The sequence below is a fragment of the Phoxinus phoxinus genome (genome assembly GCF_949152265.1).
Source record: "Phoxinus phoxinus genome assembly, chromosome: 8".
NCBI lineage: Eukaryota > Metazoa > Chordata > Actinopteri > Cypriniformes > Leuciscidae > Phoxinus > Phoxinus phoxinus.
Genome location: NC_136883.1, coordinates 10,878,374 through 10,895,785, shown reverse-complemented (window position 1 = coordinate 10,895,785; position 17,412 = coordinate 10,878,374). Strand labels below are relative to the sequence as shown.

The following is a 17,412-nucleotide window of genomic DNA, read 5'->3' as shown; positions in this document are numbered from 1 at the left end:
GCGTTATGATGGGTCGTTCGCAATTCATGAGCGTTAGTGATGATGGGTCGTTCGCGAATGAGCGTTAGTGATGATGGATCGACTCGTTCGCGATTCGCGAATGAGCCGACTCTAAGAGGCGGCTCTTTTAGGTGAACGTCGGGGCTGGCTCGCATATCTGAAGAGCCGACTCTATTTTTACACATTTAGCCTATAGAAATGTAATTATTATGTAATAAAAATTGAAATATTATAGTCAAAGTAATTTAAAGAGCCGTTTGTGAGCCAAAAGAGCCGGCTCTTTTCAGTGAGCGGAGTCAAAAGAGCCGAATGCCCGTCACTACTATGCGTGCTTTCGAACACCCGCCCAACTCTACCTCTGATTGGCTTACAATGAAATTTTACTCTATCTCAGCCAATCGTCAGCATTTATGCGCTTGTCTCGTGCTCTGCCCACTAACCAAGGAAGAACAGTAAAAAAGTATTTGCCTCTCGCTCAGAGATCTAGTTGGTCTGATGAAAAAAAAAAACTGCTTCGGCAGTTATAGTAGCGCGCCGCATTTTTTGGCAGTAATGGTAACGGCGTTATTAAGATGAGAAGAGTAATCAATTAGATTACTCGTTACTGGAAAAAGTAATGCCGTTAGTAACGCCGTTATTTATAACGCCGTTATTCCCATCACTGTTGAAGACTGACACAGAGATGGCCTTTTTTCTGCTGAACAGGTGAGAGATTTCAGTAGCTCAAAGATAGCTAGCAAACTTGTAATGTGAAATCTGATCTGACTGAGCAATCGTTAGATCTAAAGATCAGTAATGTGATTTTTTTTTTAAACATAGTATATGTTCTGGGTTTGATGTCAGTAAAATCAAATATCACTGGTTCTGTGACGGAACTGCCTTGACACATCTTGACGAATCTTATTTGAATGTAATAATGCAAATTAGATTTGAGAGCTAAAGCAGAGGGGAATATCACAAGAATGTTTTTTTTAATGATACCTATATAGTTATTTTTGTTGTGTTTGGAGATTGACAGAGTTTGTCCACATTAACTTCAAAATGTGAACATTCGGTTTTTCCTCTTATGTTGAATGGAAGAGAGATTTGGAACAACATGGGGTGAATAAATGACTTTTAATGTATACATTTATAATAAATTATACATAAAAATAATTATCTTATTAATTGAATTCAGTATCTTTAATTAATTATTAAACTAACTAAATATTATACACATATTGGAGGTGTTTAAAGTTCACTCTTACCTACTCAGTAATAAAAATAGAAGAAATTTCTCACAGTCTCACTTTTTTCTTCATCTGGTCTCTCACCTTTTCCAATAGCTGTGCAACAATGTGAGCAGATGAGAGGCGGTAGTTATATGACCCAGTTCTAATTAATCAACACTCTTTTCTCATTTGAACAGATTCAAATTTCAAGATTGTGGACATACAACATGATAATTTGTTATTCTTTGAAGTTCATTTGATTTTAATGCAAGTATGCACATCTTCACTAAAAAACAGACAAACACAAAAAACTTATATTGTGTGATGCTACTATCTAACTTTTTTTTTCTATCTAAGTATTCAACTAAATTTAAACTCATTTTAAATAGTGATGATGGTTATTGAGCATGTTCAGTTTAGGCTATGTTTAAACGGAAACAATCTGAAGAGAAAACGCAAAAGCGTTATCACTTTTTATTCTGCGTTTAGACAAGCGTTATGGGGGGGAAATCTGCGTGCATATGGTGACGCAAAGGTGTGTGAAATTCGATGTAGTACGCACTCCAGGCAGGTAGGTGGCAATGTGAAGCACTTACGTTTTCACCCGCGAGCGTTCTCGTGTAAACAGGGCCTTAATCACTGATTCTCAGTTCAGCAAAAAACATTTGAGGTAAAACAATTCTAACTTGCTTTTAACTGCCACTATGACTATCACAGTCTTGACTTTATTTGACGATTAATATTTGGACAATTTACTGCAATTTTTTGTAAAGTTTGATTTTTACCATGCTATAAAGGCTAAGCACTTTGAACCTCATATGTTTGCAGTTATTACTGATCAAGCCCATTTTGAGAATCATTGTGGCTGTAGGGAATACCCATAACATTTGCATTTGAATAATTGACCCGTCTCACATTTCTGGGTTTCTCAGAAGTGGAATTTGTTCAGTGTTTCAGTGTTTCTGATTGTTTCATTTCACCATTAGCGTGATTTGTATTGCTTTTGGTTAGGTTTGTTCAATTCAAACATATTCAACTATTACTGCTGAGAATTTAAGCATTTGACTCCAATGAAATGCATTTGTGGGAATTTGTTTCTTGCATTTAGAATAGTATTTTATTCCAACCTTTACTTAGCTTACAAAAAGTAGTCAAAATTGAGATGTATGCATTAATTTGGAGTGGTAATTGGCTGCTGTGGCTAGAGAGTACACATCTACTGTACATCATCAGTTTCTAATTATTCATGAGAATTAACTCTTGTAATCCAATCATTATGGTTTATTGTGCATGAGATCGAATCCAAATGTCACAAAAGACCGTTTCAGTGCTGTTGTTCACAATGTGGTCAGAGCTGGAGTTTGATACCAACCCAATGAAAATATGACTGTAAAAATATTTTTTGTAACAACACGCTAAGTGTGCAATAGTGTTTTCTGTAAGGAATACTGCGATGAGTTAAACAACACTTGCAAGTGGATGACAAAGCATACTTGCTTCAGTCCGGATATGAACAAAATTACTAGGGGCTGTTCTCTTATCGCGACTGTTGTTAGGTATAACACACAGTTGAGTGTGTGCAACCTTTTCAGTCAATATTTCCAATATTGCCTAGTTTTCAGTGTGTAAATGTTTTCATCAAATGCACATAAACATATTAGGGTCACAATTTTGCATTGCAATGCTATTATATTAAGGAAAATATCATCCTTCAGACAGACATAGCTGGTATCTAGCTTGTAGCATGGCTGGTAAAACACTGTACTTCAGATCGATTAACAACCTACTTAGTAATTTACTTTTACTTTTTTGAGAATGGAAGGAAAATAATTTTTCCCTGCCATTCTTTTTCTGATGTTGCCAAGATGCCGCATGGCCCTTAGCCCTGGGTACACTGGGCTTGTGAAGGAAAATATCATCCTTCAGACAGACATAGCTGGTATCTAGCTTGTAGCATGGCTGGTAAAACACTGTACTTCAGATCGATTAACAACCTACTTAGTAATTTACTTTTACTTTTTTGAGAATGGAAGGAAAATAATTTTTCCCTGCCATTCTTTTTCTGATGTTGCCAAGATGCCGCATGGCCCTTAGCCCTGGGTACCTGAAGCTGAGCTTGAGGCTATGAGAGTGAGCAGACAATATTCCTTTCTCTCACCAGACTCTATGCACTGTTTTGGAGTGACTCATGGAGTGCTTATGTGATTGTGTAGCCCTGAGGAGTTTGTCGGCGGACAGGCTGATGCCTTCAAGAGCGGATGGGAGGCATGGCTTCTTGTGGCTCGATTTGAGCTATTGTATTTTATTTATACATGCTTAGAATAATTACCTTGCTCTAGAATTGTTTCTTTTCAAGGAAAGGAGTAGAATTGGTGAGCTTGAGCCAAGAAGGAGCAGATGGTTAACCCCATCTCTCGCATTCTCCCTGCCACATGCGATTGATTTGAAGCTTGTGCTACATTCGGTTCATGTGATTGGTTGCTCATGACTGATATTGCTTGTCAGCTCCGCCGTATGCCACTTTCGGACGACCGCAGTTTAATCATGCATTTTTAGTAGTTGTGACTTGCTTACATGAACACTATGTTGTGAATAGGAGATGCGGTCTGCATCAATGATCTGTTAGTAAGGAAAAGGTGGCTTTATCCTTGCCCTCAGAAGTCTGCGCCTTGGACAACAGCAGACTGTGTGCCAAATGTCTGCAACGTTGTGTCAACAGTGAGTGGTGCCCCCATGGTTTATGCTGGGCCCCTTTTGCAGAGTTCTTCCTGGAGAACTTCCTGTAGAGACTCCCCCTGCTACTCAGTCACTTCAGGGTCCTGTCCAGAAAGTATGCTTCAAACATAGGCACAATACCAATGCCAATACCTACCTATCATGTAGAGGTTGGAGACACTGCAGGGTCTCCATAGTACATTTTCAAGCGACCATGTTGCCTCACATAGGCTGTTACAGTAGACAAGCAGAACATAAGCAGAAAACACTCATGCCGGCATCGAGTGTGAGTCTAATACTATCCCTAGAAACGGTCTGCTGCCTTGGCAGTAGAACACACTTCCAGGGATCCATCCACAAGCCCGGACCTCTCAAAGTATCAGGAACAGATTCTCAACACTTATCTTTGCCTCTAGACCTTAGAGCACACTCCACTCAGGCACTTGTGACTATAGCACCAATAAATTGCTGTAGGGAGCATTGTCTTGTTCCTTATCCAAGGAACCAAAGTTATAATGAGATGTGTCCCAATCACTTTCGGTATGCCATTACTCAAACAATTAGGTAGTCATGTCCACATCACAATATTGGTTAAAGCAGAGTAACTCAAACAAAAAGCAACGTGTTGGAAGTGCCAAAGAGCCACAGTATTTACGCTATGCAAGACAACCTATAAGTGACATACTTGTATATGCATATTAAACTGGAATATTTCACCTGTAACACTTTAGTTTGTATTTTAATGAAACATTCTACAGAGGAAAGATATAACACACACACACACACACACACACACACACACACACACACACAAATAATATGACAGTTACTCACACATTGAGGGGTTGCCAGGCTGGCCATTGGGCCTTCATCTTTATGACGGTTAAGACCTCGTCACCCTGTGTGATAAAACACAGAAAAGTAAATCAATAAGTAAATATAAAACAGCTCTGATTTAACATAGTGCTTAAGAACTCCCTTAAGTCATGGTAAAATTTACTGTAAAAACAAGTAAGAATCACAGTACTTTTTTAAGTGTTTCTGTCTTTCTCTCAAGCCATCCCTTTTGTTTGTCTTGACAGAAAGTAATGAATGAAGCTTCATAGTCTTCCTGCTGATGGAGTGATCGCATCAGAGTCTCATAAAAGCTGTATAAATATTTCATCAATGGCTCACGGCACGCAGGCCCAGCAGTGTGTGTATTCGTGTATGGCTCTCTCCCACTTAAACCATATCAGGAGTTCATGGGAAGGTTATAACTGAAGACTGTCAAGGAAAGGTTTTACTGCTGGGTTAAAAGGCATCATTCTTTATCATGCAAAAACATGACACTTTGTTTCACACTTTGAGCTTCGTATGCAGTATTGCTCCAGCTTTCTTACACACTATTTTTTATAAATTAAAAAGCAGAACACAATTCTATGTTTGTATATCCTCAAGGATATATTTTATTTCCCAAATCCATTGTTCCATCTATAAACACCACCACACAACTTGTGTGGTTGGAACTTCAGCTCTCAACCTGTGGTTAGAAGTATAGTTTCTTGAGATCATGCTCTTGGAAATAATAAGCAAATTAACGTGCAGCATATTCTATCTCTATAAATCTCTGATGTCCCCAGTGTGTGTGTGTGTGTGTGAAGTTTTAGCACAAAATACCCCAGAGATATTTTTATATAGCATGCATGTTAAAGTTGTCACTTTTTGCGGGTTTGCAAAAACGCACCGTTTTGTGCCTGGCCCTTTAAATGCAAATGAGCTGCTGCAGAGGGCGGGGTTTCAAGAGCTTGTGTGTGTTAGCAGCTGCGATTTACCTCATGCAGACACACTAAAATGTCAGAAACTGTTCTGCCTTTAATGTTAAAACGGAGTCAGACATAGATCGAGAGACTCAAGAAGAAGTGACAACATGTAGAATGCAACAGGACGTCTCTGAATGGTTAGTTGATGAATTTATGTTGCTGATGTGGAGTTAACTATCTTCAATTAGGATATTCTGTCATGGTAATCTATAAATCGCTCGTATAGGAACTGTTGTGAGAGGCACACAGAGTGACTTTCTATTGCATGTGAAAAGATGGACGCTAAAGTTTGAGCTGACTCACAAATGTACTCTTATACAACAACTTTTCCTCTTCTCAACATGGACTCTGTGTTCCCGGGGGCGGGGTTTATGTACATTTTAGGGTTGGTGATGTCACTAACTCAGGAGGAATGTCGTGTAGTCCCTGCCAGCTGTTTGTTGTAGTCCTTTTCTTTAAAAGCAAATATCTTTCTTTGAACTTTGAGCTAGGGCTGTAAACGATTAATCGCGATTAATCAAATCCAAAATAAAAGTTTGTGTTTACATAATATATGTGTGTGTATTGTGTATAATTATTTTGTATATATAAATACACACACATGCATGTATATATTTAAGAAAAATGTGTTATTTATGTATAAAATAGTTCTATTTATATATCATAAAAATATATATATGCAGTATATAAATGCTAATATTTCTCAAATATATACATGCATGTGTGTGTATTTATATATACAAAATAATTATACACAATACACACACACATATATTATGTAAACACAGACTTTTTTTTTGGATTCGATTAATCGTTTACAGCCCTACTTTGAGCGTTGTAACTTTGCAGATGTTGTTTATGCTCAAACAGCAACATTTCACACTAACTAAAGTTAGAAAAGTGAAATCATACTTAACCACCCCTTAAAAGTTACAGCAACATTTTTATTTTGTAACATTTTGAATGATGTATTCACTGTTAGGCTACTTTTGAGCAATTAAATGCATCCTTGCTGAATAAAAGTATTAATTTCTTTAAGTGTCACCGGGTGAGCCGACGGCCATTACATATTTTAAACGGTAATATCCTATACTAAACCTAGTAAACTAATCTTGACAAATTATATATCATTTGAAAGCTTACAATCTCTAGTTTCCTATTATTATTTTTTCTATTTTTGGTGACTGATTTTCAAAATAAATTACAGGGTAGCCATAATTAATAAATTTGCAACAAGAATAGTTTCATACTCCTAAGGTGTGTTCAGACCTTTATTTTGAAATGGCGATGAACATGAAAAATCATGCAAGAATTGTAGTAACCTTAGTTTATTTTCATGCCAAGAGTTCAAAAGATAACATCCATTCAAAGGTTTTAAATATAAATAAAAAATTATAGCAGCGAATTATAACACACGTGTTATTTTATCTGTTTATTAGAGGTTGAATTCATATCAAAATCTCCAAAACTTCCCATACTACTTCTGAATAGGATGTCTACTTCATAAATTGTATGAAAATTGTGGAAATATATGCTTCAGATCACTCAAACCACATATGGAAATGGAGGCGCCTTTATATGGTCAGTTATGGAGTTTGGTTGTCACCTAGCGAAAAAGTTTTCTGAAACAAAATCTTACTGAAAGCTAATTTTTTGAGATATCAACCTACAATTTGAAACACAACTTATTCCGATTTTGGCTTTGATTGTCTTGCCGTTTTAGAGTCCAACATGTTTTGAAAATATATATTTTATATAAAATATGAATAATAAAAAAATTATTACTTCTACAAAAATCTCTAAAAACCTCCAAAAATCTTGTTGTCTTTAAAACAAGACCAATCTTACATCTATATTGCAAAGCATTCTTGAATTACAACCATTTAAGTTCAGAATGTGCATTTATGTCTTTTTTTTAAAGGGGGGGAAAGGGGGGGGGGTTGACACATAAGGGGTTAAGAAAAAAAACTACTTGCAACAAAAAACTTTTGTCTTTCTTGGCATTCAAATGAAAACCAAAACGGTCTCTACAGAAAGGCCCGATGCTCAGCTTCCTCGGTATGCTGCATGAGACCAAGCACCAAACTCTTGCACGTTTTTTTATGAAAAGCCATCTGTCAGTGTGAAAGCATCACAAGCGATGGACATATCCATGCAAATCACTTGCTCCAACACACACACACACACACACACACACACACACACACACACACACACACACAAGAAACGGGAAAACCAGGGTCTTATTCCTGAAATTTGTGTAGACTTTGTCTTTGTAGCCTCAAAACAGTATAAAGTGTCATTGATGTCTCTGAAGGTCCTTGGTAGATCCTAAAGTTCTTGGCAGCTGTAATCACACCTGTCGGTTGCATAAAAACAACCAGATTAGCATGAAGCTTTGCTGCTTCTGTGTTTCTTGTTATCAACGTCCCTTGGTTTGCATACTATGCCTTTGTTACTCAGAAAACGTCTCTATCCGGCTTTGTTGGATTTAGGATGCAACCAAACCTCGATCACTCAAAGCCTGATATAGCTAGCATCGTTGGATAAGAGCCGCATGGTTAAGGTACGGTGTGTGCACGGGGATTAGAGGATGGATACCCGACCCCAGCCTGACGGGACCCGCCGGTACCCGACGGGCCAAGCCGGGTTCGGACAGATATTTAGAAATGATGTTCGGGTCGGGCTCGGTCACATCAGCGCGATAAGGCATTGAACATTTTACATTTAAAACAGCTTATTATGTAGGTAGCCGATGTGCCTGATGCTTTCACTTGATGCAAACGTTCGTTTTTGTGATTAAAACATCATGTAAAATATTACCATAACATCCGTCTTCCTGTGTGCGGACATTTGTTTATGTAGCCGTGACAACGAAACACGTGCATAATGTGCGCGCGCCAGGTGTTAAGAGCGCTTGTTGCTCCGCGCGCTGATGCGCTTGTCCTGTTCACATTTCCGATTGCCTTCCTACAGTTGCTTAATAAAAGCGGGCTTTCCACACAAACAAACGTACAATTGTCATTAGTATGAGAAAAAAATGGGATTTTAACTGCCGGTCTCGGGTCGGGCTCGAACATAAATATCTTTATGCCTGTCGGGCTCGGGTCGGGTTCGGTTACTGCTCTGTCGGACGCGGGCCGGGCTCGGACTGAAAAATTCGGCCCGATCCGCACTCTAACGGGGATGTGAGGAGTTATCCCAAAATGACTGCTGTCATTCAATTTCGGGGACAAAAATATAGTGTAGAGGTGGGCACTTAAGGTTTATTGGGGCACTTAAGTGCGGATGTCTCTTGGGGGAAAAGAGGGCAGGGCGGTGGCTCAGATGGGAGAGGCTGTACCGGGACCACTGGCTACTGGACCAGAGGAACGGAGCGCTGTGGAGAGGCTGAACCTCAAAGAGCGCGATGATTTCCCTCTGGAACAGTCCCAGGATGAAACATTAAAAAATAGTTTTGATCAGATCTGTGCCATCGACGATCAGTTTCTCCACCCTGAGCAACCGGTTTCCTATCCTTATTTTGCAATAATAAAAGACAGGTTGTATCGAGTGACCCAAGACTCTCAAATGAAAAAAAGATACAACCCAGTTATTGGTACCAAAAAGCCGTCGGGAAATGCTTTTCCAGGCGGCTCACTGTAATCCGATGGCAGGGCATTTGGGCCACACTAAATCGTCTAATGGTAAGATTTTTTTGGCCGGGTATCCACGAGAACGTACGGCGGTGGTGGCGGTGGACAAAACTATGTGAATTTGCACCGGGAGATAAAGAGCTGATACTCGCCAAGTGGCAAGGACCCTTTGAGGTACACGACGAGTTGGGGATCACAATTATGAGGTCATTCGGTCGGATAGGAGCGGAGCACATCAAATATACCACCTCAAAGTGAGGCGGAGTTAGTGATGCTTGTAACAGTAGTGAGTGGAGAGGAAGATCTCGGGCCAGAAGTGAATAAAAAAAAAACATCTCTCGCTCTGGCCCCGGGAGGATATCATCTCTCGCCCTTGCAGCTCACTGACATAGCCCAGAACTTTGCAAGAATTTTTTTTCAGATGTGTTTTTGCCCCTTTCCGGTCAAACAAACCTTATTCAGCACCACATTGAGACAGAGCCGGGGCGTGATAGTTCGCACCCAGCCATACAGGTTACCTGAACATAAAAATAAGTGGTTCAGGAAGAATTAGCGCCGATGCAAGATATGAAAGTAATAGAGGAGTCCCATAGTGACTGGGCCAGCCCGATAGTTTTAGCGCCTAAAATGGAACGATTCTGTGTGGACTATCGCAAGGTGAATGCCGTGTTGAAATTCGACGCATATCCAATGCCGAGGGGTTGACAAATTGCTTGATCGGCTAGGTACTGCTTGATTTTATTCGACGCTGGATTTAAAAAAGGGATATTGCCTTTATGACGCCGTTTGGATTTCACCAATTTGTCACTCTTCCTTTCGGGTGGTTCGGGGCACCGGCCACCTTCCAGCGTCTCATGGATACAATTCTTCGACCCCATGCTGCATATGCCACTGCATACCTGGATGATATCATTATCTATAGTAATGATTAGCCGAGGCATATGGAGCATGTACGGGCCATTCTGAGGTCGCTAAGAGGGGCCGGTCTCACGGCCAATCCGAATAAGTGTGCGATTGGGCGTTTGGAGGCCGGACGGGGGGCGTGGTTTAGTGAAGTCTGTGATGGGAGAGCGGAGGACAAGAGTTTGTTTATTTTGGGTCTGTTAAAAGCCCCGCCCTTTAATTTGAGCTTAGACTGAAGTCAATAAAGAGTCTACTGAGTCCCAGCCAGCCGATTCCTTGTCTTCTTCCTGCCCACAACCTTGAACATTATCACAGTAACCTCCGTTCCTTGATGAAGGGAACAAGATATTGTGTCATGACTGACACTAGGGGTTGCTCTTTGGAGCCCCAAACACCTCTGATGTGTTTAGAAAAGGCCAATGAGAATTGCAGTGTAATTTGCATGCCAGCCACTCCCCAGGATATACGGTTATAAAAAGAGGCTGGTGTGCTAGAGTCATTCAGGTTTGTGTTGAGGAGGACCATTTCAGCAAGCAGTTCAGAGTTGTGGCTGGAGGGACACAATATATTGTTCCCTCCACCAGGGAACAGACATTACAACAGAAATGGAGATATTCCCTATCTGTCTTTGATGTTGTCAAGACTGACATCAGGCGTCCCTATACTAAACGCCACAACCACCTGAACTGTGTTACGAATTTTGGCGGTGCATATACAGGCAGGTTAAATTAAGTATCCATGAATTAAGAAATTGTTGATCACTTTTTATTAAAACATTCCCCTATTAGTTAAAATGTGAGAACAATGTATTAATTAATTCTTTGAAAAACAAAGAAACAAATAATTAGGCTTAAAGGTAGCAACAATTTAACTACAACAATGGAATTAAAATAAATAAATTAAATTATATCGAACGAGAAACGGCATCTACGGTTAAATTAGCCTGTCTGTCTCATCTTTATCACAAGGGTACCTAGTCAGCCAGATCAGGTCCGTATCCAGAATAAATGGTGGACCTGCACCCAGGATGACCACAACGCTGCCCTTAAATGTCAGCAACAATTCAACAATTTGACACTTAATATTCAATGATACTGCATAACAGATTTTACGCCACTGACACTATTGGATACAAAAAAAAACTTTAACTAAATTAAGCTAGAGGATGACACTACTGTCTGAGTTGCTTATAGCTGTAAAATATTTTTCCATAAAAAATAAAAAAAAAGTATATATATATATATATATATATATATAAAAAGTCAAATTCGGGGAGATATTTCTAAGGAATGGTAGCAAATATCAAAAATCGATTCAGTGATTTCTGTGCAGCATGGTCTAAAGATCATCTGAGCCGATTTTGGACAAAATTGAGCAGCATTTGTAGCCTGGCTAACGGCAGACCCAATTCTCGTTGAGACTTGGGTCTGGGAACCACATGTGCATTTTCTCGTATTTGAGGCGTGGTTTGCGAATGCCTGGCGCCGTTTATTGGGTGCTAAGAATGTCTATCAAATGCGCCTGTATGTAGCTCATAGCCAATCGTTTCCATTATACCAGATGACGTATGTAGAGCGACAGAAATTAGACAAGGAAGAAGACGATGGGTAAGATATTTTTGTGTAAACAATGACGTTCAGCGACTATTGCCATTTGTTCAAGATAAACATGAGGGTCGAAGATATATATGGATATAAACAAACTGCTTAGTTGTGTCGCATAGATGTCGTCATCGTCTTGCTGCTCCCTCCCCGTTCTGTGATTGGTTCCCTAGATGAGGGGAAAATCTGGTCCATGGTATCCAGACTGCCTTTCAGCGTGAATAAAATCGCGCTGCGCAAAGGCAGTATGGGGAAACCCAGGCTACAGCATTTGTTGGAGTAGCAAAAACTTTTTAATCTGCTTCAATATGAAGGACAGTGACATTGTTGGAAAATGACAAATTAGATATCGTCAAAATTATTTCACAATGAGTTATGTATTCAAAAGTTCTAAGAGTTTTTGCAAAAAAACATATACTGTATCTCGAACATTAGGAGGCTGCAAACTTCTCAGGTAACTTCAGGACTTACTGAAGATGATATCTCCGAATTGTGTGCCGATATGTACAATTGTTTAAAAGAAGACAAAACTTGTAGTCCATTATAACATCTACAAAGACACCATCCATGCTTTCAATATGGAACTAGGCAAATCTAGACAGACTTTCTTCTCAAATATTATAAACAGCAACTTAAAACAACACATGCACTCTTTTTGCTACTGTAGAAAGACTGACAAACCCCCTGAGCCAGATTCCCAGTGATATGCTCTCAGACAGCAAGCGCAGTGAGTTTGCTTCTTTCTTCTCTGAGAAAATAAATAATATTAGAAAGGTGATCAACACATCCTTGAGTTGCATTGGGGTCACACAGATCAGCCCACAACCTGAGAAAGTAGTTACTATGTAAAATTGAAAATGGCACAATTTTGGAAGAAACCGTACAGCACCTTAAAACATCAACATGCGCCCTTGACGCTCTTCCCACATCTTTCTTCAAAAGTGTGTTAAACAGTTTAGAAGCATATCTCCTAGAAGTGGTAAATGCCTCACTTCTCTCTAGATGTTTTCCAAACTCCCTGAAAACTGCAGTTGTCAAACCCCTCCTGAAAAAGAGCAATCTGGATAAGACTATATTAAGCAACCATAGACCGATCTCAAATCTTCGTTTCATAGGCAAGATCATTGAAAAAGTTGTCTTCAAACAGCTGAACAAATTCTTAAGCTCAAATCGATACTTTGACAATTTTCAATCTGGTTTCCTCTGCGCATCACAGCACAGAGACAGCGCTCATAAAGATAATAAACAATGTTCGCTTAAATACTGATACAGGCAAATTATCAGTACTGGTACTACTCGACTTCAGTGCTGCATTTGACACTGTCGATCACAACATACTTCTTGACAGGCTGGAAAACTGGGTGGGGCTTTCTGGGAATGGTTCAGGTCATACTTGGAAGTGAGAGGTTATTATGCGAGTATAGGTGACCATAAGTCTGAGTGGACATCCATGACATGCGGAATTCCTCAAGGCTCAATTCTTGCACCACTCCTATTCAACCTGTACATGCTACCAATGAGCCAAATAATGAGAAAGAACCAAATTGCTTACCACAGCTATGCAGACGACACACAGATCTACTTAGCCCTATCGCCTAACGATTACAGCCCCATTGACTCCCTGTTCCAATGAATTGATGAAGTAAACAGTTGGATGTGCCAAAACTTGCTTCAGTTAAACAAAGACAAAACTGAAGTCATTGCATTGCGTTTGGAAACAAAGATGAAGTTCTCAAGGTGAATGCATACCTTCACTCTTGAGGTCAAACAACTAAAAATCAAGTCAGGAATATTGGTGTATCTCTAGAGTCAGACCTTAGTTTCAGTAGTCATGTCAAAGCAATAACTAAATCGGCATACTATCATCTGAAAAATATTGCAAGAATTAGATGCTTTGTTTCCAGTCAAGACTTAGAGAAACTTGTGAATGCTTTCATCACCAGCAGGGTGGATTATTGTAATGGACTCCTTACTGGCCTTCAGTTGCAGCTCATACAGAACGTTGCTGCCAGGATTCTGAGCAGAACCAGAAAATATGAACATATCACACCAGTCCTCAGGTCTTTACACTGGCTCCCAGTTACATTTAGGATTGATTTTAAAGTATTATTACTGGTATATAAATCATTTAATGGCCTAGGACCTCAACACATTGCAGATATGCTCTCTGAATATAAACCAAACAAATCACTCAGATCATTAGGATCACATCAGCTATAAATACCAAGGGTTCACTCTAAGCATGGCGAGTCCGCTTTTAGCTACTATGCCAACTAAAAGATATTGAAATTTATGACAAAATACAAAATGGCGGCCCCAGTGTTTCCCCTACAATGTATTCAGCAGCGGCGGCGCTGCAAAATCTTCACATGATGAGTAATATTACGACATTCAATTACACACTGTAAAAGCACAACAGTAAAAGTAGATGCCTCCGTCTCCACATACTGTACGCGACCGTTGCAACGTATATTCACATCAAATGTTAACGCAGAGGAACTGGACACTGCAGAAAACAAAAGATCATTATTTGCATTTAAAGCCCTGCCGGTTAAACATGTCATTCACACGCTTTTCTGAGCGCAAACACCTGACGCGCACATGCACTAAAAGCCTGTCAAACAGCGCCTGGTTACTGGGCTAAGTTATCTTTCGAGTCTTATTGCACTAGTACTGTCAAATACACACAAGGTTTACATAAAGTTGGTTATGTCTAAAGTGAAAAAAAAAACTGAAAATGTAGAGAAAATCTGCGTGTTAAAGGACAAGTTCGGTATTTTACACTTAAAGCCCTGTTTTCAGATAGTTTCTGATGAAATAGAACGGTTAAGATTAAAATTTGAATATGCTTATATGCGCACACAAAAATCGCTGCAAAAGATGCTTTCCAACAGGTTTTATCGTAGTTTTTGTCCAACTCCATTGACTTGTATTGGATGTGCTGTGAAGTCAATGGAGTTGGACAAAAACTACCATAAAACCTGTTGGAAAGCTTCTTTTGCAGCGATTTATGTGTGAGCATATCAGTGAACACCCCTTGGAAGTGAAAGAAACCGAAAATTCTCGGGACAGCAGCATGTGTCCAAATTTTAATCTTAACCGTTCTATTTCATCAGAAACTATCTGAAAACAGGGCTTTAAGTGTAAAATATCGAACCTGTCCTTTAAATGCGTCTATTTTAGACACATCGCATGCAGGTCTTAAAGAGACAGTAGCCATATAATAGTAAACATGCTGCCGCTTGGATAGTTCAACCAAAAAAAGACAAAAATTCTGTCATTATTTACTCACTCTAATGTTGTTCCAAACCTGTATTCATTTCTTTCTTGTGCTGAACACAAAATAAGATATTTTGAAGAACGTGGCTAACCAAATAGTTGCTGGTCCCCATTTACTTCCATAGTAGAAACAATATATACTATGGAAGTAAATGGGGTACATCAACTGTTTGGTTACCCATATTCTTCCATATAAATTTTATTTCCTTGAAAGGGAATAACACTGAGGTAGGAATCTCAGGGAAGATTATTATCTATTGCTTGGGTGAGTTCTAGTTGAGACCAGAATGAATGTGTGTGGTGGAGGCTTTTGTAGAAGGTGTTGATGAGTGTGATGTTTGGTGACAGGTGGCTGTGATTAGTACTCCATTGTGAGGGAGTGAAGGTGAAGCCTGGCGAATACCTGACAGTGAGGAAATAATAACAGAATTAGCATTTTTGGTTGAACTATTGTTTTAATGAATCACTGAATAATACTGCATTAGCAGCCCTGCACTGTACATAAGATGTCTTCACCCATATCTCTGTTCTCAAAAGTGTGAATGAATATACTATATATAATTTTAATTGTATGAGGGGGTGAACATGTATCTCTTTGGAAACAGCTTTAACAATCAGCTCATTTTAATCCTTAATGAAACCTTTGATAAGGAGCTCAAACTAAACCGTAGCTCTAATTGGAAGCTCCTTGCGGGAGGTTTTAGAATAACTGCATATATGCATTTATTCACTCAAAAGCACCATAAATTAAGACTTAAAATTCTAGAATATGCTGAGTTTTTAGAATTCATTAGGAGAATGGAATTTTGTTTCAGCAATTTGTTTGTTCAATCCCATTACAATGCTGAGTACAGAACTCAAAGCCATCTTCCTTACATGGGTTATTTGTTGTAAGAGGGGTAAAGGGTGAACCTTTCCTGGCGTCAACTGTGTGATCATCCAGGTTTATTGGCCAGCATTACTGAAAACATATTAAATCATTTACAAGCCACAGACAAGAGCATACATTTTTCCCTATTCCTTGGCTGGAGGCACTTGGAGAAATGCCATATCAGGCCCTTGCAATATGGTATTGAAAAATCAATAATAAAGTGGCATGAAGACAATCAATGTTACAGAGAAGATAAAAAAAAGGAAAATAAGAAAGGGCAGGACATGGGGGGATAACTTCTAAATCTCCTGTCTGAGAGGTAAAAATAAGCATGTCTCATGCTGAGCTTTAATCATTTTTAAATGTTAACAAGTCGGCAAAATAAGGCATGTTAAATATGCTTTTAAGGAATGTGTTATTACAACATGATTGTCAAGAAATCTAATTTACATAAGAAAGGGGGCTACATTTACAGATACATGATAATTAATCTCAAAGAACAAACAAGCCACACATATATATAAATAGCTTATAATATATTGAATTATTCAGATTTGAATAATTGAACATTCTATCACACCGGTTTCATGTGTGTAAGTGATCAACTGCTAAATTCAAATGTGCTTTCGTGCTTTGTCTGAGGCTGAGCCAGAGACGGATGTGATCAGCGCTTGTCATATATGACAACTATTCAGTGTTTAACCACAAAATGTTTATTTTAGGTTTCAAATACACAAACGTACTACCAAAACAATACATTTATAGTTTGTAAAATACCACTGATGTATATGGAAGCGGTAATACACTCCTTTAAATTATAAATTGGTGAGGTGTTTATGCATATCAGATACACATTGTATAGGTATTTATCTCGTTTACTCTATTCTTCTCCCACCGGCAACTTCCTTTCATGTATTTTGGGAAAAGTGGATGAATTGACGTGTTGTAAACCCGACAGATCCAATTGTTAGAAATCCGGCTAAAAACTAACTTGGCGGCGTCCATCGCACATTATAGATCAACTAACATGATCATTTAAAAGGTTTTAAAAAGACAAAAAAACTTTCACTTACAGTATATGTTTCACTTATCAGGTAGTAGATGACAGCCGACAAAATTGTGAATATTTTGAATAAAAAAGGCTAAATAAAAGCGATACATCTGTCATACAGCAATATTGTGGCTGTGGTGTGTCACGTCACAAGCATGACGTGTCGCCATGGAAATAATAAGGTGATATATTGAAAAATAATGGTTTAAAAAAACTCACGTTGGGGGTCAGCTAGAATATTTAAAACTGTGTTAAAGGGATAATACTATGTTTGGCAATTATAGCAAACATTACATCTTGATGAGAATAGTGTTGTTCCACGCAGAAAGAGAAGGCAGTTTTGA

At 38.9% G+C, this 17,412-nt stretch overlaps 1 protein-coding gene across 1 annotated transcript in view; it reads right to left on the bottom strand.

Moving 5' to 3' along the window:
- Positions 1-17,412, bottom strand: part of spon1a (spondin 1a) — a 253,304-nt gene that overhangs the window by 48,278 nt on the left and 187,614 nt on the right. Inside the window, exon 7 of the mRNA XM_079620224.1 lies at positions 4,761-4,825. Coding sequence (XP_079476350.1) covers positions 4,761-4,825 — 65 coding nt within the window. The remainder of the gene's footprint in view (positions 1-4,760; positions 4,826-17,412) is intronic.